This window comes from Sinocyclocheilus anshuiensis, unplaced genomic scaffold (assembly GCF_001515605.1).
Source record: "Sinocyclocheilus anshuiensis isolate Anshui unplaced genomic scaffold, SAMN03320099.WGS_v1.1 scaffold627, whole genome shotgun sequence".
Lineage (NCBI taxonomy): Eukaryota > Metazoa > Chordata > Actinopteri > Cypriniformes > Cyprinidae > Sinocyclocheilus > Sinocyclocheilus anshuiensis.
The window spans coordinates 509527-534293 of record NW_015549703.1 but is presented as its reverse complement, the minus strand read 5'-3'; the positions used below and the strand labels follow the sequence as shown (position 1 = coordinate 534293).

Sequence of the window (24767 nt, the reverse complement as noted above, 5' to 3'; positions counted from 1 at the left end):
TGTTTTTTTTTGTATGTATTATTATTAACTAGCTATACATGTTTGACCATTGAGTTGACTTTTAGTCGTTTTTGGAGCTCACAAATGATAAAATGATAGGAAACCTCAAGGGACATTGTGATTAAAAAGCTTCTGCTTTTACGTAAATTTTGGCGTTCTCCCTAGAACCTTTTTCATTGGCAAAATGTTTGTATTCCCCCCCCCAGAAACTTTGTGTTTTTGGGAGAATGCAAAGGTTCTTTGGGAGCACAAAAGCACTAAAATATTTTTTCCTCCCATCTGATATATATATATATATTATTATTATTTTCAATCACCATGACCTTTAGTGCAGGGATGTCCAATCCTAGTCTTGGAGGGCCGATATCTGAGTGGATGGTGCATCAACTCATGCGGGTTTACATATCTACATGCTTCCATTTCAATTCTTTCCTTTTTATTGAACTTTTATCTGAAGAATGTATGTTATTATAAACATTTCAAGTTTTTACAGTCTTTTATATTGCCATCTAATTTAATACAAAAAGACAAATGGCTAAATTCTCAACCAGAATATTGTATTGTTTCATCATATGTAAACATAAGCAGAGGTCACTTATACACAAAGCTGCGAGGCAGATGGTTTCAGACACCATATAGTGCAAATCAATACCTTTTGATGGTTTGTAATAGCTACTATACTCTTGGTTTTATGCATAACTGCGTATATTTAACAGAACACAGCATGGCTTTTACATATTTTATTATATACAGAGTAGATGCTTTTATATTTAAATTTGGTCACAAGAAATATGGAAGCACGATTAGCAAAATAACATACAGAGTGCAAAGCAACTATGCTTCTCTATTGCAAAGTCCCATGTATATTACACTGAAGGACCTCAGCTGTTGGATTATAAGCATTAAACGCTCAGTAATGTGCAGATCTCCTCATAGACACTGACCTTCAAGCATTCTGTACAGAGACTCGCAGGCCCTTTGTGACTAAGGCAAGACATCAACTGTGGCAGTGCAAAGCATATTGATTTTATCGCCTCGGAAAACAAATCCCTCGCTAAAGTAGAACACCTTGTAGGTCAACATATTTTTTGGTCCAAAGTCAGCTGTCACTTTTCACACCCCGTAACATGTCTCTAAATCATAAGGCTATATCCCAAACAGGTTCAGTTGATTTTGGATTGTGGTTGTGCTTTCGGAGGCTGCTGTTTGGAGTGCCCTGGCAATGGTGCCGAGTTCTCTACTGGTTCGTTTCTCCCTGCAGATGGAGACGGTTCTTCCACAGGACGGACAGGATGTGTGTTTAGAGGAATGAATGCACTGGTAGTAGGTCCTTGGGAGAGATATTCTGCTGGACTTAATGTATCGGGTTGCGAAGATGTGGATTCATCAGCAGGTGGCATCGCTGAGGTTTGCTCATTTGTCTCCTACAAGACGAGAACATAAAGGTTAAACATGTAAAATAAATGATTGAGGTAAGGTACACTTTATTTGTTAAAGGGTGTGCTAGAGTGATTTTTAAAAACATGTTTAAGTCACATTTTACCCCAAAATTTAAATAAAAAACAAAATTAAGCCTTTTTTAAAATAATTTTATGATTCTTTACATTGTAATATTATATTAATGAATATTGTGATATTTTTATTTTCCCTCTCAATTCTCATTGTCTTAATGCATCTAGATGTTTTTAAAAATAATAATATTTAACTATTCTCTATAGGGTTAAGATTAATGATACCTTTTTATTTTAATAAATATAAAGGCAGTATAACAAAAGCATAAAGCTTTTTAAAGCATAAATCCTAAAATGTAAATAATATATTTTTATTCAAATTTGAGAATCACAAGTGGTTCTAAAAAAGAATTTTAATAATATTTTTTCCTCAATTATCATTACATTATATCTAGATTTAACATTTTTCATTTATTTTTATAGGGTTAAGGCTAAAGTAAATACTGTATTTTTTAAATAAAAATAGTACAATCAATTATTACTATGATGCATTAATTTTTATTTATTTTTTTATATATTTATTTATAATTTTCCCCCCCAAGCTTTAACAGAACACTTTATACAATTAAGGTTATAACTTTTCCCCCATGATGACCCTTACCGCCAAAATAATTAAACAAAATAAAATAAAATTGCAAAAAACAACAACAATAAGAATAGGCCATTTAGGAAGAATTAAAACAAAACAAAACAAAATAAAATAAAATAAAAATAAAAATACAAGATAAACTTTACAATATTGTACACATTCACACATGAACAATATCATTATAGGAATAATAAAAATAAAGAAATAAATGAAATAATTCATTTTTAATCAAACTTTGAGAACATGTGGTATAAATATCACCAAAAATATAATATTTTGGGGTGAAATATGACCTAGACAGGTTCTTGGACATATTTCGTGAGACTCACCAACCAAGCATTTGTTTGACTTCAAATATGAGTCACTGCTTATAAAAAATAGTGTACTTTCCAGTTTAGTTCTTGTTTGTCATCTACAATGCGTCAAATGCGACAAACACACACACAGACGCCAGCATTTCCTGATTTTAAACATTTGCTCAAAAATGAAAATACACAAATATTTCAGTTGACGTTACAATAAAGAGCTTTATCTGAAGCCTTGACATGTAATACTCTCATGCAGAGAAGAGAAATTTGGACACAAAGTAGCTGAAGCACAGAAGTGTGTTTTAAGAAAAGACAAACAAAACTGACAACAGAGAAGCGTTTATTTTTGGTAAGAAGTGGGTTGTACAATGGTGTTAGTAAGACTTACGTAAATGATCCAAGAATACATTAAGAATGAGAGAGGAACAGTGACAGGACTGCATGCATTTTCGTGTACAAAAATCAAAGTGCAAAGACAGATTTTTTTCTCACCTTTCCCCTGAGAAAATGACAGCATGAATGCAAAGAGAAAGATTGAACAATTCAGTAAAGAGATCAGTATGAAATTGGTTTTCACAATAATTACATACCAAAAAGCCAAGATGACAAATTAATAGATATAAATAAGAAAATTAGCAAGAAAAATGTAATGAAATGTTATTAAATAGCAAGAGTGAAACTTTCACCACCTCCTTACGTCCACATCCCAAATCACAAAAGGTGCCACCCTACCTGCGGGGCTTGACTTTCACCACAGGGGTCTTTCTTTGACAAAGTGACCCTATCTCTGATCTGATAGAGGGCGAAAGCGATGGTGACCCAGGGGGAAGCAGAGACCACCCAGGCCGGCTTGTTGGCATCTTCTTGCTCTTCCTGATGCCTGGTTTTCTTAGGAGGCGTCTTTGATTCGGGGTTTGGCTGAGATGCGGATTGGTTCTGGACTAAGTCAATAGTGGCGATAGGCACTGGGCTGGAGGGAACTGGGATGTTCTCAGCCAACATCGAGCCCTCTGTAAAAGAGCACAAAGACGTAATCAATAAGCTGTCGCAGGTTTTACTGCAGCAACATGACCTTGTTGTTGTAAAACAGCAGGATGAAACATACTTTTATCCTCGTTCTGACCAAACAGCCACTGTATCAGAGAGAAGATGAGTAATGTGACCAGAGAGGCCATTCCGAGGCCTCTGAAGGTTTCTGCAGCACCTAAACAGGAAGTTTGCAAGATGAAAAAGGAAGCTTGAGAGGAAACAAGCCTGAAACTGTAAGATGAAAGTCATTCACACTGAAAAGCACAATCTGAAAGTGTTCTTTTTGATATATATATTCAGTGGGGGGGTCCAAAAGTCTGAGAATTTTATACAATTTTATATATATAAATATTATAATACTCTCTCTCTCTCTATATATATATATAATCAGTAGCAGTGTGAAATATAATTACAATTTAAAATAACTATCTTCTATTTGAATATATTATAAAACGTAATTTATTTATTTGATGGCAAAGCTAAATTTTCAGTATCCGTTACTCCAGTCTTAAAGGGGTGGCTCACTGGGTTTTTTCTAGGCTTGATTGTGTTTATGGGGTGCAGTCTAACATGTGTTAATGCTTCGTTTTTTAAAAAACACATTATTTTTCACATAATTGACCTTTATTCCACACCGCTCTGTCCCTTCTCTAGTGTTGGGTCGTTCTTGAACGATTCGTTATGATCTGAATGAGAGAGAGAGAGAGAGAGAGAGATGCAGAGCGTGTGCAGAGCAGGGGGACGCGAGGAACAGTATTACGAGCCGCTGCTTTAGAACATTGATTTTGAAACTTGTGAATCCATTAGAATTGTTAGAAGACAGAATCGCGATTCTTAAATGAATAGATTTTTACGTGCACCTCTAGTTTTCTCTTCCTCTTCTCTAAAGCAGCGCAGCATGGCCTCGCCCCCTTTGCTGCCTTTTCCCGAGGGCGGGGTTTATCTGGGTTTGTGATGTCACGAACCCGGGAAGTAACTCGTTGTAGTCCCTACCAGCCATTTTTGTAGGCATTAAACTGCCAGAATTTTAAAAGACGATATCTCCGTTTGCATTGAACTTTCAGCTTCGTAACTTTACAGATATTGTTTATGCTCAAACAGCAACATTAGACACTAATTAACATTAAAAAAGTGAAATAGCAATGAACCACCCCTTTAAGAAAATCATTGCTCCTTCAGAAATCATTCTAATATGCTGTTTTTGCTGCTTAATATTTTTGTAGAAACTGTGACATTTTGTTCAGGATTCGGGATGAAAATGAAAATAATTTATTTGAAAAAGGTTTTTTTTAGATTTAGATTTTGTTTTAGAACATTGTTACTTTTGATCAATGTAATGCATCCTTGTTGAATAAAAATATTAATTATTTTCCCTTTACTTACCCCAAAATTAATTGGTGTATCAAAGTTTTCCACAAAAATATTAAACAGCAAAAAACTATTATCAACACTGATAATAACAAATATTTCTTGCGGACCAAATCAGCATTAGAATGATTTCTGAAGGATCATGTGACGCTGAAGACTGGAGTAATGGCTGCTAAAATTCAGCTTTGCCATCACAGGAACAAATTACATTATAAAATATTATACATAAAAGAAATATATATTTTAAATTGTAATATTATTTTACAGTTTTACTGTTTTTATTGTATTTTTTGTCAAATAAGTTTTAAGTTAGACATTTAAAAATGAAATCTAAGAATTTATTCATATTTAACAAACAAACAAACAAACAAAATCAATCCATCATGCAATATTTTCAATTTGGTCTCAGACTTTTGGATACAGAATAATTTAAAGTGAATTCTACCTACAAGAGTCTGAATCTTTGTAACTGTGTCTAAATATATAACAACATCAAAGCATGCATGAGGCACATGTGTGGAATGTCTGTGACGTCACATGGTCTTTGTTGATGTCATACCGAAGTAGTTCACAAAAACCCCTCCTAGCATGGCTCCACAGCCTCTCCCCAGCCCCAGGTGCAGCCCCTGCAGGATCCCCTGAGCCGACGTGCGCAGAGCTGGAGGAACAGCAGCACTCAAATACGAGATGCATGCCGCCCACACTGCTGCATGTGTCAAACCTGCACGACACATCAACATAAATAAACACTTGTGCATCTGCTTGAATGGATAAACATAGACTACTCATGTGTTCTTTGTAATACATATGAACCACAACAATAAGACAACATTTGTGACCCTGGACCACAAAACCAGTCATAAGGGTCAATTTTTTTTTAATCATCTGAAAGCGGAATGGCCGGGCTAGCGTGAGCGGAAGCCCCGGCTTAGCGTGAGCTGAGGCCGGGCTAGAGTGAGTGGAAGCCCCGGCTTAGCGTGAGCTGAGGCCGGGATAGAGTGAGCTGAAGCGGCGGGCTTGAGAACGGCGCTCCCGGCGGATCCGACGAATGAGCGACAACCACATGTGACGACCCTGGGCTGGATTCCGCTTCGTCCACCCCTTTAATATCTGAATGATTTTTGGCATAAAAGAAAAATCAATAATTTTGACCCATACAATGTATTTTTGGCTATTTCAACAAATATACCCCAGCGACTTAAGACTGGTTTTGTGGTCCAGGGTCACATTTGAGGTTGATAAACAAACAAATATGAATAAAATGTTGAAAAGCAGCTCTGTACAGATATTACGTAATATGACTTCAGTCTGCTACATGGGATCATTAATCAGGAACCAAATGCAAAAACAAAATAGGAACAAAAAACAAAAACGCAAAATATTAATAATTAAAGCTGAGAGTCAGCAGTATAACATGTTATTTTAGCCTGTGTCAAAATAGTAAAAGTGAAAATTCAATAAAAATACTTTATATATTAAATAACTATATAGTAATGCCTGTTTTGTATAATTTAGTGCATTTAACTCACAAATGAAAGGTTCATCTTATGGGATTATTTGATTATTAACTTATTATTACTTGAATAAATTTATCTTTTGGTTTGCCTATATAGCCTAATATAACATGAATATTCATTAAAAAAATAACTGTAAACAACTAAATTTCGCTCTTCGTTTTTGTGCCTAAAAACTTCCTTTAATATGTTTTTTGTTGTATTGGATTGATCTCACACTGTATTTTCATATTCCTCTGTTTCTTTAGAACTTATATAAATAAGCAGTCTTAAACACTGATATACACTACCAGTATTTGAACAGTAAGATTTTATGTTTTTTAAATTAGTCTCTTCAGCTCACCAAGCCTGCATTTATTTGATCTAAAGTACAGCAAAAACTGTAACATTTTGAAATATTTTTTACTATTTAAAGTAAAGTATTGTTTTCTATTTGAATACATTTTAAAATGTAATGTATTCCTGTGATTTCAAAGCTGAATTTTTAGCATCACTACTCTAGTCACATGATCCTTCAGAAATCAATCTAAAAAAAAAGTATTATTATTGTTGAAAACAGCTGAGTAGTATTTTTTCAGGCTTCTTTGATGAATAGAAAGTTCAGAAGAACAGCATTTGTCTGAAATAGAAATCTTTTATAAACATTATATTATATAAACATTATAAATGACATTATCATCACTTTTGATCAATTTAAAGCATCCTTGCTAAATAAAAGTATTAATTTCTATCATTTCTTTACCAAAAAAATGAATGGTACAATGTTACAAAAGCTTTTTATATCAGATAAATGCTGATCATTGGATCTTTCTATTCTTCAAAGAATCCTGAAAAAATGTACTCAACTGTTTTAAATATTGATAATAATAATAATAATAATAAAAATATTTCTTGAACAGCAAATCAGCATATTAGAATGATTTCTGAAGGATAATGTGACACTGAAGACTGGAGTAGTGATGCTGAAAATTCAGGTTTGATCACAGGAGTAAATCATATTTTAAAATATATTCAAATAGAAAGCAGTTATTTTAAATAATAAAAATATTTCACAACATTACTGCTTTTGCTGTATTTTGGATCAAATAAATGCAGGCTTGGTGAGCAGAAGAGAATTATTTAAAAAACATTAAAAACGGTTCAAAAACGTATGGCTGGTAGTGTATAATGACATATTACTCAGTTACAGCTAAAGCAAACAGGCATTACGCCCATGTAAGGTGAGGACAGGGTCATCCTGTACAGTGTCAATAGTCAACACAGTCACAAGCCAATAGTGGCTGAAGCAGCTAAACAGGCTTTTAAACCTGCTTTAGAACATTTCAAAGGTCTTGACATTTTAATAATTGTGCTTTACACAGAAACAGAAGAGTTCACTCTTCTAAGAACTGATGTTGAACAATGTATTGTAGAGGTTGACCGATATGTGTTTTCTCTGGCCGATGCCGATATTTAGAAATCAGGGCAGCCGATGGCCGAGCGATGACATCGCGGAGGCTACTGTCGGACCCACAGACACATTTCATGACGTTATAATCAGCCCAAAAGTTTCGTCTGAATTGTTTCTACTTTCACATGCAAATGACTTGCTGAACTTATGAATATGATAAGCACGGTCGGCATCAAATCTAGTAGGATAATCTGATCATATATCGTATCATATCTTGGAGACGTCTATTTGACGTCTGCATTTACATCTGGAAGATGTATTTTTTACAGTGTTTGCTCATCTGCAATACGTCTATGGGATGCTTTCTATCAGATGTCAAATAGATGTCTTTAAGATGTTTATGATTTAGAATGTATGTAAAACTGACATCTTACAGACGTCTGTCAGATGTTTATACATAGCAGATGCTTTCCAGATCAAGTGATCTTTAACAGACATCTTGTAGACGTACGTGTGCTATCTTAAAACGTAGTCTCAGCCTCAGACGTCACACCCACGGACCGTTGGCTTCAGCCGTCAGTCTGAAGGTCTGGCTACGTGAGATTTACGCTTTCGAAACGGTCTGTTTTGCCCTGCCATCATTAGCTGAAGCTATATGTGAATAAGGCGCGACTGCAGAGTGTGAGCTGCTCACTGTTGCCAACTCTCGCGAGACAAATAAGCAACCGAAGCTTCAAAAACAAGCCCAATATTTTTTAATGATTTATTATCATCAATATTATTTATTATCAATTACTTATTACCAATAAATGAGCCTGCAACATATTAAATTGAAACTACTCTTTTATCTAAAAAGTAAAAACAGAAGTTATTTTACAAACATCAAAGTTGGAACAATACTCATCTCCAATCACCTGTGAGCAGAATAGGATTAGAGAGATGGAAAAGGAGAAGAACACAAGAGCTTCAATGGGGAGCTGTAACATAGTCACATATCTATCGCCTAATAAAATATATTCAAACCAAAAGTATATACTGTATATATTACTATAAGCCTACTTTTTTTTTTTTATTACAGCCCATGATAATACATTAAAAAACATTGTAAAAATTAACTTATAAAAGAAAGTCATCCCACTCCTCTATTACGTCTACTATCATCACTTGGATTACAGCGTCACGCTCTTTCTTTTTGAACATGATGGGCGGAATATTTGATGAATTACACTACAGCACTAGTATTATTGCACCAACTGGCCTTTAACTGTGAGCAGACAGTTAAGAGTGTCAATCAATGCATTGGAGAATATGGCGAGCATAAAGGTAAAGAAACTAAGTTGCTTGTCAGATTTTCCTAACAAGCAACCATATTTTTTAAAAGAAGCCCCAAAAAAATGTTTTCACGCAACTTTACAAAAAAAGAAGCCCAAAGTTGCGTTTAATAAGCGGATTTGGCAACCGTGGAGCTGCTCCGTCTCATGCAGCCAGAGGGAGAGGGATTCTCCGGTACAGCTGCGCCTGCCTATAAATTTGCAGCACAATCGGCTGATGCCGATTAATTAAAAAAATGCCCAAAATCGTCCCGATTAATCGGCCAGCCGATCAATCTAGCCTCCTAAGTATCAATAACACATGTCTTTTAGCTTTGAAATAAAAACAGCACTGCCTAAACCTGTCTGTTTATTTCTTAACTGTAACTGTATGATTGCAACAGCGTATCTGATGTGAAATAAGCTGTCAGATATACTTCAAAAACAGCTAAATCATGTCCTTAGATGATCTCGACGTCAGCTGTGGTCACTCAAGAACACAGCCTACCAATCCAAACTCCACTTCCTGTTTGATAAGGCCCGTCGAGCAACACAAAACCCCCTGATTTCTCACCTTGAAGTACTTCCATGGGTAAAACTATCCATGCATTCTCTAGGTAGGAGATGTACAGATAGCGTGCGGTGTTACAGGCCAGTCCGATATAAAGGACTCTAAAAAAAAGAACACAATCATGTAATACTTGAATGTCATATTTCATTCATGCACGTGAAACAATGCTTTTCTGTACAATGAAAATGCCACACTGGGTGTAGCTAAACCTGTTTGGTTTATAAGGCCTATTGTAGTTAAGGCTGGGAGTTGCATTTGCTGGTGATGTCAGTCTCTATTCTGACGCCCAAATGAATGACTCACTCTGTCTTATGTACGAGCTGTGAGCGTGACCGCACAAGATCTCGCCAGTGCTAATCTACAAACACTGAATCTCCAACAGGAAAAAACAACGTTAATGTCATTAATGCCAGTTTAATTTGAATGTTTTTTCCTGGAAAACCAATCTAATGAGAGCGCTGGTGCTTTAAAATGAAGCGTCTCATTTCTCTGCTACTGGCATCACTAAGCATAAATTATAGTCTGCATATATTTTCTAAATGCATGTTAGTGTTGTTATTGTGAACAATTCATCCATTTAATTCATTCATATTTATGTTTTTAACTAGCAATTTTTAATTAAAACATCATAACACAGGTGGCATCTCCGAACATTCAGTTTGCTTAAACCCCACCCTTTTTTATGATCACCTGCAAGCTCAGATTGATAATAAATATATTGAAAAAAAGTACCTGTCCTACATTTTTTTCTTTTCCAATAATCCTTTTAACTGAGATGTACGTCAAATTACAGAAGAAAGGTCTGTTGCTACTTCCGTTTCAACGCAACTTTAAATAGAATAATGATTTCCAAACAGGTTTCCTAAACACTCTCCCTCTCTGCCATTGGTTGAACAAATACATAGCCCCACCCCAAACTCACACCATTGGTTGAGTCAGTGTTGCTGTTGTCGGACTTGTCAGGAAGCTTGACAGACCAATGTTTTGCACCACAGTGTTTACACATTTTGAAGGAATCAACTCACTTACAGTTGAGCTGAATTTACTACAAAATTATATTACATGAACTATAAAAAAGTGAAAACCTAGCAAATTGTTTTAGAATTATAACCAACAATCTGTGTAACTGGAATGAACATCAAAATACAGAAGAAAAGATCTAGCGCTACTTCCATTTCATCAAAACATTAATTAAAATAACGATTGTTTCCAAATAGGTTTCCTAAACAATCTCCCTGTCCACCATTGCTTATACAAACACATAGCCACACCCCAATCTCACGCCATTGGTTAAGTCAGCATCACTGTTGTCGGGCTGGTCAGGAAGCTCAAACAGAGCAATGTTTTGCTCCACAGTGTTTACACATTTTGGGGGAATCAACCTACTAATGGCTTACTTATAGTTGTGTGCATTTTAAGCATACTAACACCAAAAAAACTACACAAAAACCTTTAAACAGGAGCTTTTAAACTGCTTTTTCCATGCAACTACATGCAAGCTCTGGGAGATAGCCATGCAAATGTTGACTCTACAAACTACAGAGAACATTTCACTGTACACTATTTTGGCTCCACCACACCCTTTGCCTTTAGAAAGCTTTAGAATTGATCCACAAAAGAAGCAAGCTCAGTGGATCAATGCTGGAAAGCCTAGACCAGTGTTTCCCATGCAGACAGAAACAATACTGTACTACATTGATGTTTCCTGTCGGCTAAATTTTTGAGTGGACTTTGCTGTTCTGATTCGCATGAACGGTATATGAGTGGAGCGACTTTCAGAGCGCACATGCATAGAGCGGGATAATACGCAGAGCGTCACACAACGTGAAAGTGAAACCTGAGCGGTGAACTAATTTTCGGCAGCCGGAATTTCGGTGCATCTCTAATTATTGACGACATCAGAAATGGATATTATATAATAGATGCTTTTTTTTTAACATTTTAGCAATTTAAAAATATAAAAAAATGATGTTTTTACACGGCACCCCTGCTCTCGACAGACGGCACCCCGGTTGGGAAACACTGGCCTAGACAATGTGTGATGGGGCTAATGGCAGGATAAAGTTACAGGCCTCTCTGCAGTCATGACTGAAAATAGGCCACTTAACAAAGACTACAGAGACAAAACTGAAGGTATATCACATGGATGAACAAAACATCTTCATCTCCATAAGAAGATTTTATAAATGATTTTCAAAATGTAGAATACAATAATTTATTACTAATTTATATTTTAAGAACTATAAAAATAAAAATGTAGCAAATTGTTTTATACTTATATAAAATATAATATATAAAATGTTATACAATAAATGTTACTATAAAATTACATCTATGAGATATAAAGTCACGCTGTGAAATTTGAAGTAAAAATTGTGAGATAAGTCACATTATGAAATATAAGGAAACAATTGTGATATATAAAATCACACTGTGAGATAAAGTCACACAGTGTGAGATATTAAATCACATCGAGATAAAAAAGTTACACAGTGAGAAATCACAATTGTGAGATATAGTATCTTTGTGAGATATTTAGTCATAGCAGAAGCAGTTCTGCAAGTTTCACCACCTCAAATCCATTAGATTTTATGACTTTTTTATTTAACAAAAATCAAGTTGTAATATTCTCAATTTAAATGCTCAGTGTGGTAAGCCAGAAAATATATTTTGTATAGAGCTGCAGTTCTGTTACGCAGCAGAATTACAATGCCTGCAGATGCAGTTTGCTGCTAACTAATCAGCTTTTCACAAAACAGCATCTGTCGACAAACATAGCAGTTTCAGTGGTCACTGAAACTGTTGTTTGAGGGTTCTGTATCACAAAACATCTGCTAAATGCTACCAGTTAACATAATAAAAAATGCAAAGACTGAGCCACCAGTACAACTTGAGCTATCTTAAAGGGGTCCTATTATGCTTTTTGACTTTTTCAACTTGGTAAAATATGTGAAAAATAATGTGTTTTTCGAACAACCTAGTACGAGAGCCTAGTACACCCCAAAACAAAATCAAGACTTTGTAAAAGAGCATAACAGGACCCCTTTAAGGTGATTCATCTTGTTCACTCGGATGAGCAGGTGCTCTGGGAAATACCACACACTTGAGAAATACCACAAAGCAGATTGAGGATGTGAGCAAACCTTTCCATGTGCCTGTATACCAGTGCCCACATACACATGGTAAACATCCTGGAAAAGGGTGGCCTGCATCTTGGTTGTACATTGTGTGCCCAGGCTAGGCAGTGCCCGTTTAGAGCTTAGCCAAAGTCAACAATACTTAATGAGATACATTAAACAACCTTTGGACTTTCTGAGTGAGCCTAATGTACACCACTATGCCAAAAATATGCCAGTCTATATGTGTTAACACAGACATGGCACAAGAAATAAGTGCATTTACATCACTTTTGACCGGATGCTCTTGGTCGTATTCTCATAAAATATTGAGCAACCAGGATATGGTAACCATTACATGAAGGCGGTGCTTGGGCACAGGTCCAAAATACATAAAGTACCATACTAAAATAAAATGGTTGGCTCCGCCCATACAAAGATTTGCTCAACACTAAACCCTGAGCATATATGAGGGTATAGCTTTTGTGAACATCAGAGGCCACCTGTCTATGATATACCAAATGCATAGTAGATTGTTCAACTGAATATCAATACATCAGTAAATCTAGTAAAACCCAAGCAATCTTTTAAAGCAATCGGAATGTATTGACAACATCAGGAAAAATATACCTTTCCATGCACTTTAAACTAAACTTACAATTCTAAAAATAAAAGCTAATTTAAAATTGTAATAAATACTACAAATATAAATAACACTATTATTTATATAACTATATACTAAAAAATACTGCTTCCGAAGATGTTTTCTTCATGGCTGTGGCTACCAATAGATTTTTAATAGAATTAATATATATTAATATATTTTCTGGTAAAACTGCAACCAAGCAGTTCATTCATCCTGCCCAATTTTTGGACAACAATTAAAATACTTAATTGAGCTATGTTTTGATTGGGTACGGTTTAAAGAAACAACTACTGTATGACTGGCAACATAGAAGGGTGTTCACAATGACAGCGGAATCTTCATAGGCGTCTTATGGGTTCACACAGGATGCATTCTTAAGAACAACTTAAAAACATGGGGCTAAAAGTAAGCAAGACATGATGCACCAGTTAAAGACATCATCTAATGCATGTTTACGTAGAAAAATAATTAAAAGCAGCAGAATAGAACACAAAAATGCTTTCTGTGTGAACTGGCTCTCACTTGACCTTAGTCTCCAACTCTATCAAGTGGCAGAACATGATCTGCACTTCCATTAGTTGCCGCTGCTCATTTGCATAAAAGTTGAAGTGTGCACAATTGTCTACTCTCACTGAAACTGACTGACTCTTGGTTTCTACAAATTGCTTTCAGTGTGAATGTCCCAAATAACAGGAGAAGCCTCGGCCAACCACTTGCATTGGAAGTGGACTAAACAGACATACAAGCGGTAAGTGGTTATCCTACTTTGTCTAGCACATGCAAACCTGCCTTTAAACAAATCAAATATGATTTCTAAATGCGAGTTATGTCATTAAATTAATACTCATAATCCAAGCCCCTACTTTCCAAATAGAAAAACCTTCAATACAAGTGCAGTTTAGTATAAAATATGCCATATATTTCACATAATTAGGTTCCCACCTGATGTGTCCAACAAGCTCAATGAGTTTGTGGCTGATGAAATAAGCGGCCAGCTCAGACACGTGACTGAGCACCGAGCAGATGCCAAAGAGAGTGGTGGTGCCCTTCAGGTCCTCCAGATGCCAATAGAGGAAGGTGAACACGAAACCGTAACCAAACCCCATGAACCAGGCCACAAAGAGAACCGTACCATACCGGATGCCACAAATGGTCCGGAAGAGATCTTTGAAGGGAAAAGGTTGCGGGTTGCTTTCTGGGCAAATGGGTGCATCATCTGGGCTGGACTCTGGAGACGAGACTTCCTGAACGACTTGAGGTATTTCCACATCCTCCTTCTTGTCCTCTTCCTCATCTGACTGATAAACCCTGTTGTCAAAGTGGAACTGCGTCGCCACTATCAGCGCTGACATCATCAGGACTCCAAAAACGATGAACGCAATTTGGTAGTTCTTGTAGATGGGCAGGACACAACCCGAGCCCTGGATGAAGATAGTGATGTGCGTGTGGTCGATCCAAATGCCCACTGACAGCATAGCGATACCCCATCCCAGAGATCCCCACATTCTCTGGAGTCCATAACGATCTCGGTGTTGTCCCAAGTACTGAAGAGTGACGGTGTCCACAATGGTCACAGCCGGGGCGCTGAAGAACTCACCAATGATAATGACCAAGAGGATCAAGAGAAATATCGTATCTACTTGTTCCTTATTAAAAACTATGAAATACTCTTTGAGTTTGGCAGTGGTAGCTTGTGTTTCAATTGTCGAGGTAGATTTTGATGTTACTGTCGAGGTACGGGGCGACGCTGTTGACGAGTTAGACAGCATAGTAATGCCGACAGGATTCTCTGTGGAGTTTCCAGAGGGAGTGCTTGTGGTATTCACATTTGCACTTCGAATGTATCTAGAGTGAGGTCCATATGCTGCTAATATTGGCTGAGAAAGCGGAGGAGCAGAGTACACATCCTCAATCAAGTATCTTCTTTGTCTGGTATGGTTACTAGTTTGCGTATAGTTTGTCAAATTGCTTGGTGTCGCAACAGTAGGGTCCTTACTGACACAGGTCATAGCTGCTGGCTTGACAAAGCCGATACCGCAGTTAAAGAACACCCAGCAGAGTACAGAAAACAGCAACACCGCCTTCCCTTTCTTGTAGCGGTCCGCCACTACTCCCCAGAAAGGCGCACTGCAGAACTCTATAAAATAACGGATCCCAACTAGCAGGCCACTTTGGCTGGGTGTCATTCCCAGCTGCTTGTAGTACACAGCAAGCAGGGGGTGTAAAGAGCCATATGCGGAGTAAAAGAAGAAGTAGAAGACCTTGGAAATCAAGAGATGATTGTCTATTCGCACACAGCACCTCTCTGTGCAGTCCATATTCTGAGAGGGCTGAGAAGGGTGTGTGTCAGTGGGGGCAGGCGGTGCTGTTTGACCGGATGGTGTAGTGTTTGCCACCTGCCCCAGGGACAGAGTGTTAAATGGTTCAGACAGAACATATTTCCTTTTCTGGTCCTCCTCATCATCCGTAAGGATGGCCACCCGATCACTCGCCATTTCTGTGAGATAGACATAAACATCTGTTAAGGACATTGGATAATGTCTTCACATTATAGCTTTAACTAGCAATTTTCAAATGTTGGGGCATAACCATTTGGTCAAGATTTGGCTGTTTTTTGGGGCCATTTAGTTGGCAAATCCCATAACATTACCTTGAAGAACAAAAAAAACAAACATATTTTCCATTGACTGACACTGAGAATTCTGGTTCTTTTTTTTTTTTTTTTTTGCTAGCAACAAATTAATTGTAAATATTTCCCAGTTTTACAGTACATATTTTGATGTTTTATGAGATATTTTTTTCCTTGTCTGCTGTCTTTCACATCATATTATGTGACCTTGAAGAGGTTGAGACATTCTTGCTCAGCCAATCAGCTTTGTCATGATGTCATTTTCCTGCACCTCTGATTAGGTACCTTGCATTTATGGGTCAGGTGATTGGCTCAAAAAAATAAGAAATAAATAAAAATAACCCAAAACAACAACAACAACAAATAATCCTATGCAAAGTGTCCATGAACAAAGATAGCCGATTTATAAACACATACTTATGGGCTCATAATGTTCATAATGCAATGCTCATTAAGCATAATAGGCCATTATCTAAAATGATCTAATTATCTATTATAAAAATAAAAACGGTAGAAAAATAAACTTCCAGTATGTTTTCTTTGTGATGTCAAAGCATGTAAATCATACTAATGTATTTTATGTGTTAAAATGGTCTATTTTTCTATTCACCCATGCTAATAATTTGCATATCATTGTCTATATAGCTCATACGAATACTGATACATTTCAGTGTTTAATATTAAGTACATAATTGCTTACTTTTGTGCATTAAACAGTTCTGATACAGTCACCAGTCACTCTATGTCCAATGAAGCAAAACAGTTCATTTTTTAATTTCAAGTTAGACTAATGGATTTTTTTTTTACCTGATTCTAAATCTAAGTTTACATAAGAATGCAACACACCTTTTGTCATCATATAGATTGACCTTAAACAAAATCAATTCAGTAACTGCCCTTGACTCACAATAATAAAGAATAAATATAATTACACATCAAGTTAATATAATGTTGAATATCAGGTAGTATTAGTAAAAACTACATTCTTAGGAATACAATTAAGAGGTGGAGGTTTTGGGCTGTGGAATGAAATTAAGGACACAGTCAACATTCAAAACGGTAACATCATAATAAACTTCACAGGGTGTAGTCCCTTCTGAAGATGAGTAACACACAGCCTAGCCTGTATTAACAGTGCATATTGCACAAACACAATGCCTACATGTAGTTACAAACACAACTGATCATCCATTATTTTTCTTGTACAATGTTTCAGTATAAAACAGGCAGCGGTGTGGCTCACTTACCCGGTTGTTGTGTGGAAGTTTATGTTATTTCACCGTCTGGCGTTGGAGGACGATCCCTTCAACAGACTGCTCTCTCCGTCCAGTCATCATTTTATCACCATCCTGGATTTTTGCTCACTTTCTATGAGCAATCCTCAAACAGCGATGTATTCCGGTAGAGCAAAGGAGCAGGTTTATTGCACGGCTGTTTACATCCGACCTGACGTCAATCTCTCACCTGCCTGCGATGAGCGCAGCGGCAGTGTGTTTGTGGCACTGCCCTCATTTCCACTGATGTCATTAGCAACTGTGACACCCTATTTCGTTCTTCAGTTCCTGAAATGGTGTTTTAAATTGAACGTTTTCCGTATAGTATTTGCCCAAGAGCAGATGCCATGTCTAAGATCAGTAAAATGTTGATGATGTTTAGGATTTGTAATTAATCAAAATAGGCTGTAGTATAGTTTATATTAACTTCTAGGTGGAGTAAAACACTTCTGTATGAACCACTTATTTTAATATTTCTATTTTTAATATATTTTTTTTCTTGTTAGAAATAGCAAACCCATTTATTTTGACCAGCGAACTCATCCAGTAGCCATGCAACAAACCAGCTCTAGAGATTGTGATAAAACAGCGACATCTACTGGCGCTCAATAAAGTTCAAATGAAATACTTGACCTGAAATACTTACAAAAAGCAGCTACCAATACTTTCAGTAGTTATTTTAATACATAATATCTAAATATTAATCTAACCTGTCTCGTATTTTCTGCCACAAAACACTGTCAATCAGAATGACTGACAGCATCAAACTTGAACATATACATTTAGGCTACAATAAATATAAGCATTAAAAACTTACAAAGCATTACAATACAGTATACATACAAGCTATTAACAGCAGCTTTAATTAAATATTCCGCTACAAAAAAAAAGAAGAGCCTAAGTTCTAGGACTCAAATCTGTGAGTCATTTTGTTATCTGTTCATTTTCATGAACCGCCCGAAATTGATTCTCTAGAATGAATCATACTTCCCAGCGCTACATGAAAAACAGAACCGAGTATGAGGAACCGATTCACCGAGATGAATTTCCAACGCAACATATGAGAGCGAAGACCGAACAGAACGAATCGATTCGCCAGAATGAACGTCTGATCGACGTCAAAGGCCTTGCGTCCTATCAAACGAACGCAATTTGGCGCAAATTAAATTCACCTTAGAAGCTAAAGAAGAAGGCAGTTAGGCCGACACCAACACGGAAAGCAAATGTGATATTTCTTCATCCTCGAAAACGTTCAACAAAACTTAACAAGGTAAAAAAATCTTATCTAGACTACGTTAAATATGGGTTCACTCGCAACGAGGATAAGTTTGATATTGAAACTTCGCGTTGCTAACCTGTAACGTAACTCTCAAATAACGCCACAATGAAAAGAGACATGTAACCAAATAAGGTATTTTACCTTTAACATACGTTTAGGTTAAAAAATGGCACAGATAAAATGGTCTGATATGTTTACATGTAAATTAGCTAATGTACATAATTTGCATGAACGCTCAAAACTAGTCAAAAAATAAAATGTATACCCGTCATACAAGCAGGATGAACGATACAGGCTATTAATTGAAAATGTAATATTTAATTGCTTTGAACTAGCTTATGTAATATTTATTTAAACAGTGTACTAGCATTTTTAAACATGCAACATTGTACAGTTTACCTTATTCAGGACTCCATACAGCTGTTAACTGCCTGTATCCAAGTGGTATTTATGATGCTTACTGAAGAATCTGTGAATGGCTTTTTATAAGCCAGGGTTTAGATGTGCATCTCATAGTAATCTTTACACAGCTACACACACACTGGCACATATGCGTATGGTTACAGTACTGTGTGTGCGCCTGTATGAGACAAGATGTCTTTCTAGTCGAAAGGGCATTTTACATTCATCATGTGCTCAACATGAAGTGCTGTTTTGCTTTGAAAACACTTTCAAGGTATAAACCTGCACTCTCCTAAATGGCCTTGATGGTGATACTGTATGCATACCATCTAATATGAGTAATGCAGGGCTTACATAGACAATAAGGCTAATGATTCAAAAAGAAAAGCAGTCACAAGCCATGCACTCAGATTATATAGCCTGTTGTAAAACCAAATAAATAGTTGCCTTTGATAATGGATGCTGATTTTATCTTACAAAATGGTGTATTGATTAAATGTGTCAAAGCCATTATTATTGCTTCTCTAGTTTGAGTCTTAACTGATGTATCGGTTTTATCTGAATTAGAGTCGCCTAAGTTTTTACTGGAAGTTGACTTTATTGTGCATGTGATAAAAGTCACAATTTTTTGGGGAGAAAAACTTTGACTTGCTAGCACAATATATTAGTTGTCGATTAACTTCAAATTGTTTTTATTGTTCTGATGTAAAGGTCAAAAATACTATCCAATTTCATAATGACCACTAATAAATCTGCTAGATTATGGGAATGTTTCTGTATGTTTCTGTACACTGATCTGTCAAAATTTCTCTATTTTTGTATTCCGCAGAAAAATGAAAGTCGTACAGCTTGGGAACAAAACGAGGGTGAGTAAATGATGAAAGAATTCTTATTTTTGGGTTAACTTTACCTTTAAATGTGAAAGAATTGTTTGGATTCTTCCAAGGCTTTTTAACTCCCCCTAAATCATATATAAACATGTTAAAATGAGTGATTACTAGTTTTTAAAAATCATTTTATAGAGACTAAGTGTCTAGATGATGAAGTATTTTAGAGCTGTAAATAACTACAAGATTTATATACACTATAACTCATATTGTGAGTATCATATTTTCAGTGCATTTGAGATTTATCTGTAAAATGTTAAAGAATGGCTTATATTTTGCTATTTTTTGTTATATAAAATTAAGGACACAGTCAACATTCAAAACGGTAACATCATAATAAACTTCACAGGGTGTAGTCCCTTCTGAAGATGAGTAACACACAGCCTAGCCTGTATTAACGGTGCATATTGCACAAACACAATGCCTACATGTAGTTACAAACACAACTGATCATCCATTATTTTTCTTGTACAATGTTTCAGTATAAAACAGGCAGCGGTGTGGCTCACTTACCCGGTTGTTGTGTGGAAGTTTATGTTATTTCACCGTCTGGCGTTGGAGGACGATCCCTTCAACAGACTGCTCTCTCCGTCCAGTCATCATTTTATCACCATCCTGGATTTTTGCTCACTTTCTATGAGCAATCCTCAAACAGCGATGTATTCCGGTAGAGCAAAGGAGCAGGTTTATTGCACGGCTGTTTACATCCGACCTGACGTCAATCTCTCACCTGCCTGCGATGTGCGCAGCGGCAGTGTGTTTGTGGCACTGCCCTCATTTCCACTGATGTCATTAGCAACTGTGACACCCTATTTCGTTCTTCAGTTCCTGAAATGGTGTTTTAAATTGAACGTTTTCCGTATAGTATTTGCCCAAGAGCAGATGCCATGTCTAAGATCAGTCAAATGTTGATGATGTTTAGGATTTTTAATGAATCAAAATAGGCTGTAGTATAGTTTATATTAACTTCTAGGTGGAGTAAAACACTTCTGTATGAACCACTTATTTTAATATTTCTATTTTTAATATATTTTTTTTCTTGTTAGAAATAGCAAACCCATTTATTTTGACCAGCGAACTCATCCAGTAGCCATGCAACAAACCAGCTCTAGAGATTGTGATAAAACAGCGACATCTACTGGCGCTCAATAAAGTTCAAATGAAATACTTGACCTGAAATACTTACAAAAAGCAGCTACCAATACTTTCAGTAGTTATTTTAATACATAATATCTAAATATTAATCTAACCTGTCTCGTATTTTCTGCCACAAAACACTGTCAATCAGAATGACTGACAGCATCAAACTTGAACATATACATTTAGGCTACAATAAATATAAGCATTAAAAACTTACAAAGCATTACAATACAGTATACATACAAGCTATTAACAGCAGCTTTAATTAAATATTCCGCTACAAAAAAAAAGAAGAGCCTAAGTTCTAGGACTCAAATCTGTGAGTCATTTTGTTATCTGTTCATTTTCATGAACCGCCCGAAATTGATTCTCTAGAATGAATCATACTTCCCAGCGCTACATGAAAAACAGAACCGAGTATGAGGAACCGATTCACCGAGATGAATTTCCAACGCAACATATGAGAGCGAAGACCGAACAGAACGAATCGATTCGCCAGAATGAACGTCTGATCGACGTCAAAGGCCTTGCGTCCTATCAAACGAACGCAATTTGGCGCAAATTAAATTCACCTTAGAAGCTAAAGAAGAAGTCAGTTAGGCCGACACCAACACGGAAAGCAAATGTGATATTTCTTCATCCTCGAAAACGTTCAACAAAACTTAACAAGGTAAAAAAATCTTATCTAGACTACGTTAAATATGGGTTCACTCGCAACGAGGATAAGTTTGATATTGAAACTTCGCGTTGCTAACCTGTAACGTAACTCTCAAATAACGCCACAATGAAAAGAGACATGTAACCAAATAAGGTATTTTACCTTTAACATACGTTTAGGTTAAAAAATGGCACAGATAAAATGGTCTGATATGTTTACATGTAAATTAGCTAATGTACATAATTTGCATGAACGCTCAAAACTAGTCAAAAAATAAAATGTATACCCGTCATACAAGCAGGATGAACGATACAGGCTATTAATTGAAAATGTAATATTTAATTGCTTTGAACTAGCTTATGTAATATTTATTTAAACAGTGTACTAGCATTTTTAAACATGCAACATTGTACAGTTTACCTTATTCAGGACTCCATACAGCTGTTAACTGCCTGTATCCAAGTGGTATTTATGATGCTTACTGAAGAATCTGTGAATGGCTTTTTATAAGCCAGGGTTTAGATGTGCATCTCATAGTAATCTTTACACAGCTACACACACACTGGCACATATGCGTATGGTTACAGTACTGTGTGTGCGCCTGTATGAGACAAGATGTCTTTCTAGTCGAAAGGGCATTTTACATTCATCATGTGCTCAACATGAAGTGCTGTTTTGCTTTGAAAACACTTTCAAGGTATAAACCTGCACTCTCCTAAATGGCCTTGATGGTGATACTGTATGCATACCATCTAATATGAGTAATGCAGGGCTTACATAGACAATAAGGCTAATGATTCAAAAAGAAAAGCAGTCACAAGCCATGCACTCAGATTATATAGCCTGTTGTAAAACCAAATAAATAGTTGCCTTTGATAATGGATGCTGATTTTATCTTACAAAATGGTGTATTGATTAAATGTGTCAAAGCCATTATTATTGCTTCTCTAGTTTGAGTCTTAACTGATGTATCGGTTTTATCTGAATTAGAGTCGCCTAAGTTTTTACTGGAAGTTGACTTTATTGTGCATGTGATAAAAGTCACAATTTTTTGGGGAGAAAAACTTTGACTTGCTAGCACAATATATTAGTTGTCGATTAACTTCAAATTGTTTTTATTGTTCTGATGTAAAGGTCAAAAATACTATCCAATTTCATAATGACCACTAATAAATCTGCTAGATTATGGGAATGTTTCTGTATGTTTCTGTACACTGATCTGTCAAAATTTCTCTATTTTTGTATTCCGCAGAAAAATGAAAGTCGTACAGCTTGGGAACAAAACGAGGGTGAGTAAATGATGAAAGAATTCTTATTTTTGGGTTAACTTTACCTTTAAATGTGAAAGAATTGTTTGGATTCTTCCAAGGCTTTTTAACTCCCCCTAAATCATATATAAACATGTTAAAATGAGTGATTACTAGTTTTTAAAAATCATTTTATAGAGACTAAGTGTCTAGATGATGAAGTATTTTAGAGCTGTAAATAACTACAAGATTTATATACACTATAACTCATATTGTGAGTATCATATTTTCAGTGCATTTGAGATTTATCTGTAAAATGTTAAAGAATGGCTTATATTTTGCTATTTTTTGTTATATATATATATATATATATTTTTTTTTTTTATATATTTACATTTTTATAATTTCTGTTGTAATTTTAAAGTTTTAATAGTTTTGTTGTGTGTTATTGTAATGTTTATAATTATTTATGTCTATAAAGATTTTATTTTTTTCAGTTTTAATTATTTTGGAACATCAAGATCAACTAAATTAAAATGAAAAATAAAATGTTGAAATAAAAAGATTTTCTATATTATATTTGATTTTGGTTATAGTTTATTTTATTTCAAGCAACAGATTTATTTATTTATAAAGGTTTTAGTTTAAGTGAACTATAATAACCATGATGTCTTGAATCCTGATACTGCTGTTCAGTGTCCATATTATCACATCACACATTTTAGGGAACTTTTGAATTCTTCCACCAAAAATTAAGTTGACTTATATTTGGTCATTGTTAGTCTTGTTTTGGGAATCGCTATATCTAACTGCTGATTTATTCAAGCTGAATATGAGAAATGTTATCTCCAGTGGGCAGCTTCTATCCTTAGTGACATCACTGAGGAAACACCCTAATTATGAGGGTATCTTTTCAACCAGCAGGGGGCGATGTTTTACACGCACACCAGACGCTCCACTCATCACGGCATCACAGCGCTCTCCTTCCAGCTTTAAGTGAGACTCGACCACACGTAAGTGTAACTCTTCTATTCATTGTTGTCCATTAACGTCATCATTCTTGTCACCAGTGTCACTATGCCTGCCATTCATCCACGCCTTTTCCAGTCATTTCAGCCCCTAAAACAGTGTCCAGCTGAAACATCTGCTATCTCCCCTATTGTGTTAGAATAGTAAAGTGTTGTATCTGCCTCCCCTGTTCCCTCCCACTCACTCAGAGACCTGTGCACCATCCAAACATTTGCTCTCAATTCAGCAATCCAGAGCGCGATGCTGTTTCTATGACAACTGGGTCCTGCAGGACAAACTGCAGAGAGGATTTTCCATTCAAAGAGGGTTCCAAGGAGAAGGCACATGCTTAGCATGAAATTCAGCCCTCTGAAATATTTTACTTGTTTCTGATCTCATTTTAAAGTAGGGAAAATGAACATCAGTCATCTGTTGAACGTACTAGAGGGTTGGCGGTTTGTGAACACTCTGCTGGTGTTAAACGTATCTGAGGTAAAACATTCACAAAGCTGTGAAAACTGTCATATTGTACATTTTATACAAATCTGTATAAATAGCCCTGATACATGCATTATATTGTATCATTGGATACAATATTATTTCGAGTTATGAACTTGATGTTTACTGTACACATTTAATTAATTAGTGATAGAATAATATATCATCCATGCTGATTGATCAGTCAGTGTTTGAACTTTTTGAATTAATTGCATAGGCAGCTAACTGCTGCTGAATGAACAAAATCCAATTAATATAAAAAATCTCTCTCTCGCTCTCTTTTATATTTGAATAAATGAGTGTTTAACACCAGCAATTGTGTACATCTTATTTGCTGTTATAAAATAGTAATTTATAAAGTTTTTGTGTGTGTGTGTGTATATATATATATAT

The 24767-nt window shown here is 35.8% G+C and overlaps 1 protein-coding gene and 1 long non-coding RNA gene across 3 annotated transcripts; one reads left to right on the top strand and one right to left on the bottom strand.

The window, feature by feature from the left end:
• Positions 1 to 64: 64 nt before the first annotated feature.
• LOC107660588 (major facilitator superfamily domain-containing protein 6-B-like) lies at positions 65 to 17450 on the bottom strand. Of its 2 annotated transcripts, XM_016449926.1 has the most exons (8): positions 17229 to 17450; positions 14295 to 15849; positions 9594 to 9691; positions 5365 to 5526; positions 3514 to 3612; positions 3141 to 3418; positions 2901 to 2907; positions 1342 to 1424 (listed from the first exon to the last, which is right to left on the bottom strand). In XM_016449926.1, the coding sequence occupies exons 2-8, from the start codon at positions 15845 to 15847 to the stop codon at positions 1414 to 1416; spliced, it is 2208 nt and encodes a 735-aa protein (XP_016305412.1). In that variant the 5' UTR covers positions 15848 to 15849; positions 17229 to 17450; the 3' UTR covers positions 1342 to 1413. The 2 variants fall into 2 exon arrangements, with proteins under 2 accessions (XP_016305411.1, XP_016305412.1); XM_016449925.1 differs by lacking the exon at positions 2901 to 2907 and having other exon boundaries at positions 65 to 1424.
• Positions 17451 to 21533: 4083 nt separating this feature from the next.
• On the top strand, positions 21534 to 23876 carry LOC107660587 (uncharacterized). The gene is made up of 3 exons (XR_001631020.1): positions 21534 to 21633; positions 22874 to 22910; positions 23790 to 23876. It is a non-coding gene; the product is annotated as an uncharacterized LOC107660587 (long non-coding RNA).
• The last annotated feature ends 891 nt before the right edge of the window (positions 23877 to 24767 follow it).